A 12,884-nucleotide genomic window follows, 5' to 3' on the forward strand; every position below is an offset into this window, starting at 1 on the left:
AGTCTTAATCCCCACTTTAGAGATGTGGTATCTAAGGCCCAGAGAAGTGAACTGATTTGCCCAAGGTCACACAGCAGACAAGTGGCTGAGCTGGGATTAGAACCCAGGACCTTCTGACTCCCAGGTCCAAGCTCTATCCACTATGCCATGCTAGTTTGGGACCTGGCAGTCTTCAATTGTCACCTTTAGTGTTATAAATATGGTTTAAGAAGCCCCTAGAGCACCTTGCAAATGTTTAGGGAACATACTCTGCCCTTCCACAATGGGTGTTTTTACTACAAGTTTTAGATATAAAGTGACTTCAAGATTAGGAAACCTTCTAACAATGTGCATTCATCTGGATGGAATACAACAACAAGATGGAAGAAATAGCTGTAGGTAATAATAATAATGACGGCATTTCTTAAGCACCTACTATGCGCCAAGCACTGTTTTATGCCCTGGGCTAGATACAAGGTAATCAGGTTGTCCCACACAGGGCTCACAGTCTTCATCCCCATTTTACAGATGAGCTAACAGGCACAGAGAAGTTAAGTAACTCGCCAAGGTCACACAGCTGACAAGCGGCAGAGCCGGAATTAGAACCCATGACCTCTAGCTTCCAAGCCAGTGCTCCTTCCACGAAGCTATGCTGCATGCACATGGCATTCATAGTATGACTTTTCTGTCATTTGGGGTTTATCCAAAATGCAGCATCTTAGATAAACGCCAACTGAATGTTCTTTTTCAACTTAACCAATCAATCAGTGATATTTACCGAGCACCTGCTAAGGGCAGGGCACAGTAATAAGCATTTGGGAGAGTACAAAAGAGTTGGCAGGTGCTCACAATGAGCACTCTGCCGAGCCATCGAGTAGTATGACTCTGGGCACTTCCCTGCACCATCACCAACAAAGCTCTAGGCCATTTCCTTTACCAATGAACTGCTTTCTTTGTGTGACTCAACTTTCATTAGTCTGCCAGTTACATCTCTACAAAAGTGACTGAAGAGATGCATGAAAGAATAAAAGACTCCAAAGCTCGTGTTTACATGTACTGCACCTCATTACCGCACTTGTCTGTGCTTCAGTTTCCTCAACTATAAAGTGGGGATATCTACTCTCCCTCCGACAGACCGTGAGCACCATGAGGGACAGGGTCAGTGTCCAACCCAAATGACCTGCACCTACCCCCAGTAATTAGAACAGTGTTAGACACATACTAAGCACTTAACGAATACCATAAAAAATAAAATACAGTAACTTGGAAGCCAGGACACCTTGGTTCACTCGGAAAATTTCACAGAACCCTACTATAGAGAGAATGCTGCTGGCTGAGTGTTCATTTTTATTTATACACTAAAATTCATTCCTGCCCTTTGGCAGCAATTGAATAAACCTCAGAGTCCTTCATTTTCAAAAAGGGAAAAACACAATACAAGGTAAAGCAACTTGCCAAAGAAAACCCGGCAAGTCGGTAGTGGGGCTGTGTATTGACTTGATACCTGTCTCCATCCATCGGGCTTGGCTGCACGGTACTGCCTTTTCCTCTGGCACTCACCTGATCATCAGCAATTGCCTTAGCAAAACGGGCACAATCTAGCTGCAGGTAAATATCAGTCAGTTGGTCCAATAGCTTCTTTGGTTCAAACCCATATTTCTCAGGGTTTTCAACTTTTAGGTCACGGCACTTGGGGCCACATAGTTGCTGAAGGTTAAAGTTCAGCATAGCAGCCAATCGTGGTCCAAGTTCCTAGAGAATCAAAAGGAAACGAAGAAACCGTTGAGAGACGGGGACCAAGGAGACTCTCCCCCGCCTTCCCCAAGCAAGACGTCTGGGCTACCAAAAATGAGGGTCACTGTGAGAGTCTTCTTCCCATCCGGCTCTTCCCCTCTCTCCCACCCTCACAACAGCAGTTAGCTCACGCTTCATACTCTACGGAGGGACGACAGGCTGAGTAAATGCCTCTCGGAGGATCTCCATCTGCCATAGGCAATTACACTATCTGTTGATATTCCAAACAGACTCTTGGGTAATGAAGAAGCTTGTCGTGGGCAAAATGTGGGGATTTCTGAAAGTTGTGGCATAACTTCAGATCTAGAACCTGGGCTTGTTACCTGTTAAGGTAGCAAGTTAAGGTCTTCTTTGAAACCCTGTTCTTGGGAGCTAATGTACGCACAGGTAAGGCAACCAGAGCAAACTCCAAGGTAATTTACCTATTTAAATGGCCACTTTCCTCTGAAGGCAGAAGGGATTTATATTAATTTTGCTCAATACATGGCAATAAATCCATTAGCCTAAATACAAACAATCAAATGCTTTTCCCAGGAAGTAATCGCAGAAGTCTGTCAGCTGAGTAGAGGAACACTTCTTTTCCTCTGCCTTGTCCTCTTAACCTGAGAGAACGTGAGTGTTTGAAATTCAGGTCTCAAAGAAAGTACAACTGAGACTTTTGGGTTCTTCCAAGAGAAACCTAAACTACATTTACAGGAATAGTTCAAGTACACATGGGCTGTGGAAAGGCACCCATCAGGCTAAGACACAGTCTACTCACGGGTCTGAGGAAAGGCTTCTGGACTTGCTTAGTGAGGATATGAAACATATCCACGGTTTCTGTAGCCAAGGCGAGATACGAGCGAGACACCCGTTCGTCCTGAGCCAGCTGAGACTGACGAGCCTGCTGCTGGTCCTAGGAAACAGGCACAAGAGCTGTTTAACACCAAGGCCAGAACTGCCCATTTGTTAGACACAGTGAACTGAACACATCCCCAAAGGTGCAGTAAAAGGACACCACTCTGAAGAGTAGCACCCCAACTAAGGCAAAAAAACCCTAGGAAATCTGAAAGGAACACCAAAAGGAGTATGTTATGGACTTGATTTCGCTTTCCAAGCTATTCCAAAGACATTACTAAAAGGAGTTTAGGGGAGTCACCATCTGAATGACATATAGGACTGTGGCTTGGAAAAGCAGGGCAGCTTAGAGAGTGGATAGAGCATGGGCCTGGGAATCAGAAGGTCACAGGTACTAATTCCGGCTCCACCTGTCTGCTGTGTGACCTTGGGCAAGTCACTTCACTTCTCTGGGCCTCAGTTACTTCATCTGTAAAACGGGGATTAAGAGTGTGAGCCCTATGTGGGACAGGGACTGCGTCCAACCTGATTACCTTGTATCTACCCCAGCACTTAGAACAGTGTTTGGCACATAGTAAGTGCTTAACAAGTACCACTGTTATTGCAAGGCACTCCACCCCAAGCAGTGTGGCCTGGTGGAAAGAGCCCGGGCTTGAGAGTTAGAGGATCTGGGTTCTAATCCCAACTCTGCACTTAACTGCTGGGTGGCCTTGGGTCAGACGCTTCACTTCTATGTGCCTCAGTTTCCTCAACTGTAAAATGGGGTTTCAGTACTTGTTCTCTCTCCATCTCAGATTGTGAGCCCCATGTGGGACAGGGACTGTGTCCAACCTAATTAGCTTGCATCTGTCCCAGCACTTAGAACAGTGTTTGACACAAAGTAGGCACTTAAATACTAAATTTGCTGGTTATTCTCTATTTTTGGGAAGTTATCCCAGATAAGACAGCCATCTCCCTCTGAAATGACCTGGGACACTCTTATCAATCATATTTATTGAGCGCTTACTCTGAGCAGAGCAATGTACTAAGCACTTGGAGAGTACAATAGAACAGAGTTGGTAGGCTCATTCCCCACTCACAACAAGCTTACAGTCAGGAGGGACGAGTTTACAGACTAGAATCTCCAATTTTGCAAATAACTGGGGTATCCTATTACGACCCACTCTAGACCTTGTTCTGATTGATAGAGTCTCCAAGCTCTTACAGAGGGTAAATGTCTTCAAATTAAAACTTGTACAACATTTCCAGCTTACTGGTTCATTAACCAAGTTTATAAATGGTGCACTCTTGGAGGACAACGATCGTGAGTCCTGTTTCTGTTTACTCTCCCAAGTGCTTAGGACAGTGCTTCACCCTCAAAAGGCACTCATATACAACTGATGATGCTATCCTTGTGAAAGACACTAAGGCTCTGCCAACAAAGCTTCTAATGAAACTTAACAAAATGCAGCCCTATTCTATTATTATCCGACTATGAAGGCTAAGATCGATAATTGGGTTCCTCTTTTTAATAGCTTCCACAGTACCTTGAGTACTTACGGCTTCTGCAGTAAGTGCTTTCGAAATCTCTAGATCAGCTTCAGGCATCGAATTTCTACCCAAGATATGCAATCTTGGAGCTTATATTTTCCAGCTCCCTTTCCAAGTTTCAATCAATGCACTCAGAAAATAAAAGCTCTTCTCCAAAGCAGCTTTTTAAAATTTAACAAAGCAGGGAAACTTTTCAGGGTTCGCAATGAGAGGTTTCTGAGCCCTAGCCACGTCAATTTCCTACAACAAATCTGAAAAATTTCTCACCCCAAACTCAACTACACCACAATTCTCCCCACGCCGACACGGTTTTACATTACCAAGGACCAGGCGGCCAGAGGACGAGGCCACCAGCAGAAGCTCTTGTGCTCTTTGCCCAAAGTCAGATTTGCAACAAAGGCTACGGGATCCCGTGAACCCATATCCTCACCCGGGGCAACAGGTCCCACTGTTCCTTGTTTTTCATTTCTTCTTGGACTTCATGGATCCGCTTCAGGGATTCCAGACTCTCATCCAGCAAAAACGTGGTGTCGTTTATCAGCATATTGATGTAGCGAACAAATTGCTTCCCAGAACTGGAAAAGCAATCAAGGTGCGTTGGTTTTTATAGACAGGCCCAGGGCAAGAGCAGACTCTCTGGTTTGCGATAACTCTCCCTCCAACCCTGCCAATCACCACACGGCTATTACGGTACCAATCGTGTAGATCGGGGACTTCTAAACCTCTCTCTGATGCTCTTTTCCCCAAATTCCTTAATGAACAGGATGGTCGAGATCATAGAGGAGTTACATTATTCCTGCTGGGCGCTCTCCCAATTTCTGAGAGACACTTCAAGTTTGGTGCCTTACAGTTAAAGTCATGTGATGGTGGGGTCCCCAAGGGCCGAGGCAAACACAAAAGAAGAGATCCCAGATGCAAGCACACATCGACGGAAGGCAGGAGAAATCAATAGCGCTATCCCTAGCCGAAGCAGCAAGCCTGTCAGCAGGACAGCATGACTGGTTCAGAGTTAACCGTCATTAGACGTTCCATGCTTTAAGGCGATTAGGGCTGCTAAAGACCAACTGCCGGAAGGATAAAAATCACGTCTCTCTGGAGCCGTTGAAAAATTGGATGCATTCATAGTTCAGCATTTTGATGTGTCTCTTTTTAAGCTCATTTTTAGACGGAGGGAGGAGCCACCAGAGACAGAATTTAAACATTCAAGGGAATTCTGGGGATGAACCAGGCAGACCAAGGCATAGGTGGGTTTAAGATGGAAACAAAAGAGGCCATATTAAAAGTTAGAACTCCAATTCCACCAGCCCTTCCCTGCTCTGCAGGTAGGGATTTCAGCTCCGCTGCAGGTACACTGAACGTTTCGTAGCTCATTTCTGTGGCCTAATTTAGGACTTCAATGGTTAAGAACAACCTCCAAATAAAGAGGACTAGACCTCTGTCACCACACTGCAGTCGAGAGCATGTTCCCCGGCTCTCGACTCACGTAACTCCCACCAAGGCATTTCATCTGAGATCCTGCCCAACTTGATCCCTAGTATTGGTCTTTCCAACCTCAATGCACAATTTGAATTTTGCCACTATCGGATTCACATTTAGCCACAACATCCAAAACACAGAATACAGGGACTAAACATCCAGAAGGGAAAAAAAACAATCCCGCTAAAGGAGCTTGGCTGGGAAAGTTTTCAAGCTGCTGTAGTCCCCGATGCTCTGACGATGGCAAACTGTGATCCCGGTGTCTGACACTCACTTGAATTCTTCCATAAAGGTGCCGTGGTGGGCTATGTTCTGCCAGAGGCTTTTGAAAATAGTGCTAATGTGATAGCGGATTGTGAATTTGTCGTAGAACTCGCTGGTGGCTCCGGTGTGCTCAACATCTGTAGAGGAAAGGGAACAGTGCAGTCAAAAATAATTTGTACCTTTTTTCCCCTTCTCATCACGATGGCTTCCCTGGTGGACCCCAAGGCCCAATTATATAGCCGGGTGGGAAAAGTCTGTAAAAATCACAAACCTGCTAAAATTGCCCCCAAATCAAGCTCTGTGTTGACAGAGAAATTGCCTGTTTATTTATGCTCCTAAGCCAGATGCTCTGTATATGAAACAATTCAGGAAGCAGCCCTGGAAAATGACATACATGACCAGGTGAAAGAGGGAGAAGGAAAGAGAAACCAAACCGCCGCTTACTGTTTGGGTTCACCCAAGAGACAGCCAACAATAACAATTCTGGCTAATTTTGTCCTATTTTAGGGAATCTCAGTTGATGATGATTTAGCCCTTGACTTTTAACGTTGTGGGGGAAAAAACAGTTAGAGGAACTTTCTTGAGGTCTGCCCTCCTGCAAAGGACAAATAAAGAGAAGGGAGGGTGTCTGATGAAATTTCCCCACCACCTGAGGCTTCTGCTAAATGCCAGAAGCCATAGGAGAAGCAGCTAAGCACCACTGGTCTGCACTTCCGAACTGCTACGTGGCTCTGGGGATGCCCCAGACAGCTCTGAGGTTTCATATCAGACTCAGGATAATCCTCTAGTGAGCCATCCCCAACTGCAGCCATGAGGAAAGGAGATGGCAAATTAGGGCAATTCTGGGATCCCTCTGAGCTGAACGGGCTTGGACAAAATTAGGGTCCTTCCAAAGCCCACCAAGAACATTTAGGAGTTATCCCTCTCTTCTTATATGCAAAGTTCTAAGAATTGGGAGCAGCATGGCCTAGATCCAAATGCCCAAGGCCAGCCTCGGGTAGTCGAGTGCATTTCCTAAGCACGTCTGCCTTTTCTGCCAAACAGCAGAAGGAAAAGGTGATGGGGAGCTAGAAGCAGAAGGGCAATGTTTCAGAAACTTTTCCCATACTGTTGTTCCCTGACATAATGAATTTCACACTGCCAGGGGGATTAGCAGCAACTGTAAATGAGGACTAAACTAAGTTAACCAAATGAGACCACTTCATGGTTTTGAATTTGGTTTTCTAATGTGTTGGCCTTTTTTCCTTTTCAGAAAACTCCCAAGTACATCTGTTTTGCGCTGAGAAAAAGCAGGGGCAATTTCAGGGCAAAGGACAAGCTTTTTTTCTGGCCTGGGAGGGAGAGAAGAAGCTGCGAGGCAAGGAAAGCCTAAGAGTGAACTGATTAGATGGTAATTAAGTACTTTATATACATTAAGTAAGATTCCCCAGCCTCATCATACTCATTTAATAAATGTGAGAACTCAACTCTGGCGAGCTTAAGTGACTACTACTAGGTGATATGGAAAGGCAATGGCAAAACTTACATGAGAAAGCCTCAGGAGGACCAACTATTGCTTCTCCTTCCTCTATAACGCTTCAGAGTCCAGAGAGCAGCTTCTGCCTACAGCGGTGTCTCAAATAATGACCACCCCTAAATTCCAGCTCCTTGCTCATCGTAAATCACACAGTACAGCTCTGCCTGGGTCACACATGTTGGACCCAGGAAGCCAGGACTGGCCCCGGGGTCCCAGACCCCGTTGGTCGGATGGGGCAAGGTCCAGATGTCCCCGGATTAGGGGCTGCAGTGCTGGGATCCTGCCACATCTGGGCAATGGTGCCCGGGAGGTGGGATTCTGAACCTAGGCAGCCCTCAGAGCCACAGTTTACATACAGCAGCACCCCAGAGAACTGAATTCCCCTCCACTTCCATTATGCTCCAGGCTCCTATCCTTTCTTGTCTGGCACTCAAGGGTCAGGGTCCAGGGCTGCCTTCAGACGAGGGCAGACTGAAGAGAACCAGCTTACCTTCTGGCCCAGTCACAGCTCTATCTTATTCCATAAAAATACAAGGCCAGAGAAGAAGCATGGCTTAATGGAAAGAACACGAGCCTGGGAGTCAGAGGGACTCCCACTTGTCTGTTGTGGGACCCTGGGCAAATCACTTTACCTCTCTGGGCTTCAGTTACCTCTTCGGTAAAATGAGGATTAAGACTGTGAATCCCATGTGGGACAGGAGACTGCGACCAACCTGTTTATCTTGTACCTACCCCAACGCTTAGTTCAGTCGCTGGCATACAGTAAGCGCTTAAATACCATTTTAAAAAAATCAATTCTGACCCTTATCAAGAGAAAAAGCTCACAAGAAAGGTGTTCTTGAGGTGTGCACATATAAACTTTACTCATTACGCTTATATTAACTGCTCCCTATGCTGGCTAAGAGCCACAGAGTCTACCCACCACGGGCTTAGAGTCGGATGCAAATAATACGGCCGAACCCTGGGTCCCAACAAAACCCGAACTCACCATCACCTACCTGTATAAAACTTCATCAGAGAGGGAACTAGCAACTTAGTGGAGAGCGGGTGGTTCTCAATCATTTCAAAGAACTTCTGTGTTCGAGGCTGGACGGCAGGATTGGTCATGAACATGACCTCCACCAACTTGGCCACCAGGTATGGATTTCGGATATAGTTCTGGTTGCACAGCATCACAACAAGGAACATCACAATGTCCTGAGTGCAGGGCTCATAAAGCACCTGAGGAGAATATCTGAATGGAAAAGACGAGCAGCATTAAGCACTTACTGAGTGCAGAGTGTATACTAAGAGCTGGGGAAGAGTACGCGAGTGGGAATTAGACACGGACCTGTCCCTGTCTGTTGGTGAAGACACAGCTACTTGGGCCGGACAGATTTAGCCTCCGTTAGTACTGATCAAAGTGGCAGGCACCTTGACACCGATTCCCAATTTGGGGGCTCAAACCAAGCTGGGATTCAATCAGGTAGTCACCACTAGCGTCCCTCAAACCTGGAAAACTATTTTGGTGGAAATGTTCATTCAATAGTATTTATTGATTGCTTACTATGTGCAGAGCACTGTACTAAGCGCTTGGGATGAACAAGTCGGCAACAGATAGAGACAGTCCCTGCCGTTTGACGGGCTTACAGTCTAATCGGGGGAGACGGACAAACGAGAACAATGGCAATAGAGTCAAGGGGAAGAACATCTCGTAAAAACAATGGCAACTAAATAGAATCAAGGCGATGTACAATTCATTAACAAAATAAATAGGGTAATGGAAATAGAAATGTACTTGGGTTAGAAGTTTCCTTTTGCCCAATTCCACCAAACACCACAAAAGGCCTGAGTGTCCAGGCTGGGTTCTTATCCTGGCTCTCTACCAGTGCTCTGCACACAGTAAGCGCTCAATAAATGTAACTGAATGAAAGTTACTTAATGGCCCAATGCCTCAGTTTCTCCATCTGTAAAACGGGGATTTAATGCCTATTCTCCCTCTCTTCTAGACCGTGAGCCCCATGTGGGACAGGGAAAGGGTTTGCTCTGATTAACTTGTATTAACCGAAGTGCCAGGTACAGTGCTGGGCACGTTGTAAGCATTTAAAAAATACTATAATTAACTTATTAAAGGCTGCCACTGGCCTGCTGAGGGTCCCCCGTGCAGGAAATCCATTCACACACAGAGCTCTGGGACAAGCTGAGCCAAGCCAGCCTCTTCCCAAGTAATTTTCTCATTTTACAGATGGAGAAATTGTGATACATAGAGAGCTGGTAAATTGCCCAAAGTCAAAAAGACAGAATTAGATGACAAAAATTTCTGGCTGCCAGTCATATTTCAGTCTGTACCTCCCCCGCCAACTCTCTCTCATCCATCAATTCAACTCAATTTTCAGTGAATACATTCTTATTAAACTTGCTTGCCCTTAGAGCTGTGACTCAAATTGGCTTCGAACCAGGCATTGATTTATTTCCAGTCCTGAGACAGTGGTCATTTAGGCATAGAAAATTTCAAGTACAAAAGATAGCAAACCAAGGCCGCAATACAATTCATTTAATCATATATACATTATGCATGGACCCCAGGCTTAATGCTACTAGGACAACACTGTAATGTAGAGCAAATTGATTTTACTTACTGTACAATAAAAAATAGAAATTCAGCAACATCTTCTACATAAAACTCAGGCAGTGCTGCGAACACCTTCGGGACATCTGGATTTAAAGGCAGCGTTATACTGGGAAGAAGAAAAAGAAAGAAATGGAAGCATGCTTAGGGAATCCAGGATCGGTGTTGGCCTACAGGAAATTATCGTGAGCTAGAAAACACCATTTTACTGAACTCATTTAGTGTGTTGTCAGCTGAGATTGCCCAGCCGGGTTTTCCATTTTTACCCGAAGGCTTGGGTCTCTCTCCCCAACACCTCAGGCACTGGGAGACTTCAAATGGGCAGAAATCAGGCCTACCAACTTAGTGCTCTGCACATGGTGAAACACTCAGCAACCATCATGGGTTGATTCAACTCTAGTATTTCATTAGTACTTCAAGACCAGAATCAGCTGGTCGTACAGGACCTCCAAAAAAAATGTGACTACAAAGCCTCCAGCTACAGCCCACCAATATCCTCTGCCTTACCTATACTCTGAACCAAACGGACATTCTCCTGCCCCAGATCTCTAAGTGGCCACAATAGCCTTTTATCATATTTCATAAATGAAAATGATAAGTCTAACTGATTCCCAAGCTTTTCCCATGATAGGGATAGGAATGTAATAATGCTTTGAAAATGTCACTTTTCTTTTTTTAATTTCATGATTATGGTATTTGTTCTTGTCAAGCACCATGGTAAGCACTGGGGCAGATACACTACAATCAGATCAGACACACTCCTGCCCCACACTGGGCTCACAGTCGATGGGGGAGGGAGAACAGGTATTTAATTCCCACTTTATGGATGAGGAAATGGAGGCACAGAGCAGCTAAGTGACTTGCCCAAGGTCACAGAGTTGGCAAGTGGTGGAGTTGGGATTAGAACTCAGGCCCACTGACTTCCAGTCCCAAGTCTTTCCACTGGTCCATGTTGCTTCAACTGTCGATTCTTCCATTACATAGAGGTAATCTTGTATTAAGAGAAAATTGGTGTTATACTACTCTCTAGTCTTTAAGCTCACTGTGGGCAGGGAATGTGTCTGCTAACTCTGTTATGTCTACTAACTCTCTCCAAGTGCTTACTACAGGGCTTTGCACACCGTAAGCATTCAATAAATATCACTGAGTAAGCACTCAATAAATATCACTGATAGACAGATAGATAGTACTCCCACCTTAACTGATACCAAGGCTCAAGGGCAAGCCTCTTCTTCTGACATTGCACTATCCTTACTATACCTAGAAACGCCTGTTGCTGGAAGAACGTTTCCCAGTTCCTCAACAGCATTCTATCCCTTCTCCGGTTGTGAGTCACCCGTCACCCAGTACAGAAATCCCACTTAAAAATCTTGTAAGCATTATAATAATAATAATGATGGCATTTGTTGAGCACTTACTATGTGCCTTGGCACTGTTCTAAATGCTGGAGTAGATAAAAGATAATCAGGATGTCCCACATGGGGCTCACAGTCTTAATCCCCATTTTACCGATGAGGGAACTGAGGCACAGAAAAGTGAAGTGACTTGCCCAAAGCTGACAAGTGGCAGAGCCGGGATTAGAACCCATGAGCTCTGACTCCCAAGCCCAGGCTCTTTCCACTAAGCCATGCTGCTTCTCATAAATATCTTCTGAGAGGGTTACAATGGAGGATAAAGCCCGATTCATCCCTAGGAGTGCATTAGAAAAGGAGTTCACGTTTAAACTTCGAAACACTCCATCAGTTTAAAATGAAGAACCCACTCACTTGGGGTAGGCAGGGTCGAGGATGCGGAGCAGCAGCTGGATGACCATGCCGTAAAAATTCAGACACCTTCTGAGGAAGTTCTCGTCTAGCAAGCCAGCATCAGCACAGGCCTTGCAACGCACCAATTTCTGGAGATGGAAGAGAAGTCCCAAGACCAAAGGTCGATTAACATCTAAGCATAACACAAGTTGAATAATAATAATAATGATGATGATGATAACTGTGGTATTTGTTTAGCCCTTATGTGCCAGGCACTTTACAAACTGCTGGGGTAGAGACAAGCAAATCAGGTTGGACACAGTCCCTGACCCCCACATGGGGCTCACGGTCTTAATCCCCACTTTACCGGTGAGGTAACAAACACAGAGAAGTTAAATGACTTTCCCAAGATCACACAGAAGACTAGGATTAGAGCCCGGGGCTTTCTGACTCCCAGGCCTGTTGTCTACCCACTACGGCACTCTGCTTGAGACAACGATAATACACAGTGCTTTTCCAAATCTCTCTACCAGGTCTAAAAATGCAGTATAACACTCAAAGGTTAGTCTATGTGGGGAAGGAGATGATTAGGGGCTAACTGTCAAGTTAAAGGGAACTGTAGTTTCCTTTCTGAGAAGACTGCTGTTTTATGATCAACAGCTCTTCTCCTCAGGCAGTTCACTGACTTACAGGATGATTGGTTCTAGAAAACTTGTGTTTTAAGTCAAAATATTATATGTAGAAACCAATCTACTCTTAGAAACACTGTTTAAAACGGGGGAATCCATTCCTGAATCAAGGTCCAATACCTTATTTTTACCCAAATTACCCAGAATTGAACGATACATAGATAGTCTAACTTCATCAATGCATTTATAATAAATCAAATAAGTTCCACGATAGCATAGCCCCTCTATTCTGTAAGCCCCTCGTGGGCAGGAAACAAGCCTACCAACTCTGTTATACTGTTCGCTCTGAAGTGCTTTCCACAGTGCTCTGCACATATAAAGTGCTCAGTAAACACCACTGTGACATTTACTTCACTGGAAGTAAAATGGATCTATTAATTTTCCCTGGTAACTCCATTCGGTTAACAACCCATGGCTTTTCCCAATCCTTCCTCCCTCCCCTTTTG

At 45.1% G+C, this 12,884-nt stretch overlaps 1 protein-coding gene across 3 annotated transcripts in view; it reads right to left on the reverse strand.

The window, feature by feature from the left end:
* The window catches only part of UBE4B (ubiquitination factor E4B), a 110,865-nt gene that overhangs the window by 15,275 nt on the left and 82,706 nt on the right, over nucleotides 1-12,884 (reverse strand). For all 3 annotated transcript variants that reach the window (XM_029065064.1, XM_029065062.2, XM_029065061.2), the window contains 7 exons: nucleotides 11,771-11,898; nucleotides 10,015-10,113; nucleotides 8,395-8,630; nucleotides 5,891-6,017; nucleotides 4,571-4,715; nucleotides 2,534-2,668; nucleotides 1,540-1,731 (listed from right to left, as the gene is read on the reverse strand). In XM_029065064.1, coding sequence (XP_028920897.1) covers nucleotides 1,540-1,731; nucleotides 2,534-2,668; nucleotides 4,571-4,715; nucleotides 5,891-6,017; nucleotides 8,395-8,630; nucleotides 10,015-10,113; nucleotides 11,771-11,898 — 1,062 coding nt within the window. The remainder of the gene's footprint in view (nucleotides 1-1,539; nucleotides 1,732-2,533; nucleotides 2,669-4,570; nucleotides 4,716-5,890; nucleotides 6,018-8,394; nucleotides 8,631-10,014; nucleotides 10,114-11,770; nucleotides 11,899-12,884) is intronic.

This window comes from Ornithorhynchus anatinus, chromosome 5, assembly GCF_004115215.2.
Source record: "Ornithorhynchus anatinus isolate Pmale09 chromosome 5, mOrnAna1.pri.v4, whole genome shotgun sequence".
Taxonomy (NCBI): Eukaryota; Metazoa; Chordata; class Mammalia; order Monotremata; family Ornithorhynchidae; genus Ornithorhynchus; species Ornithorhynchus anatinus.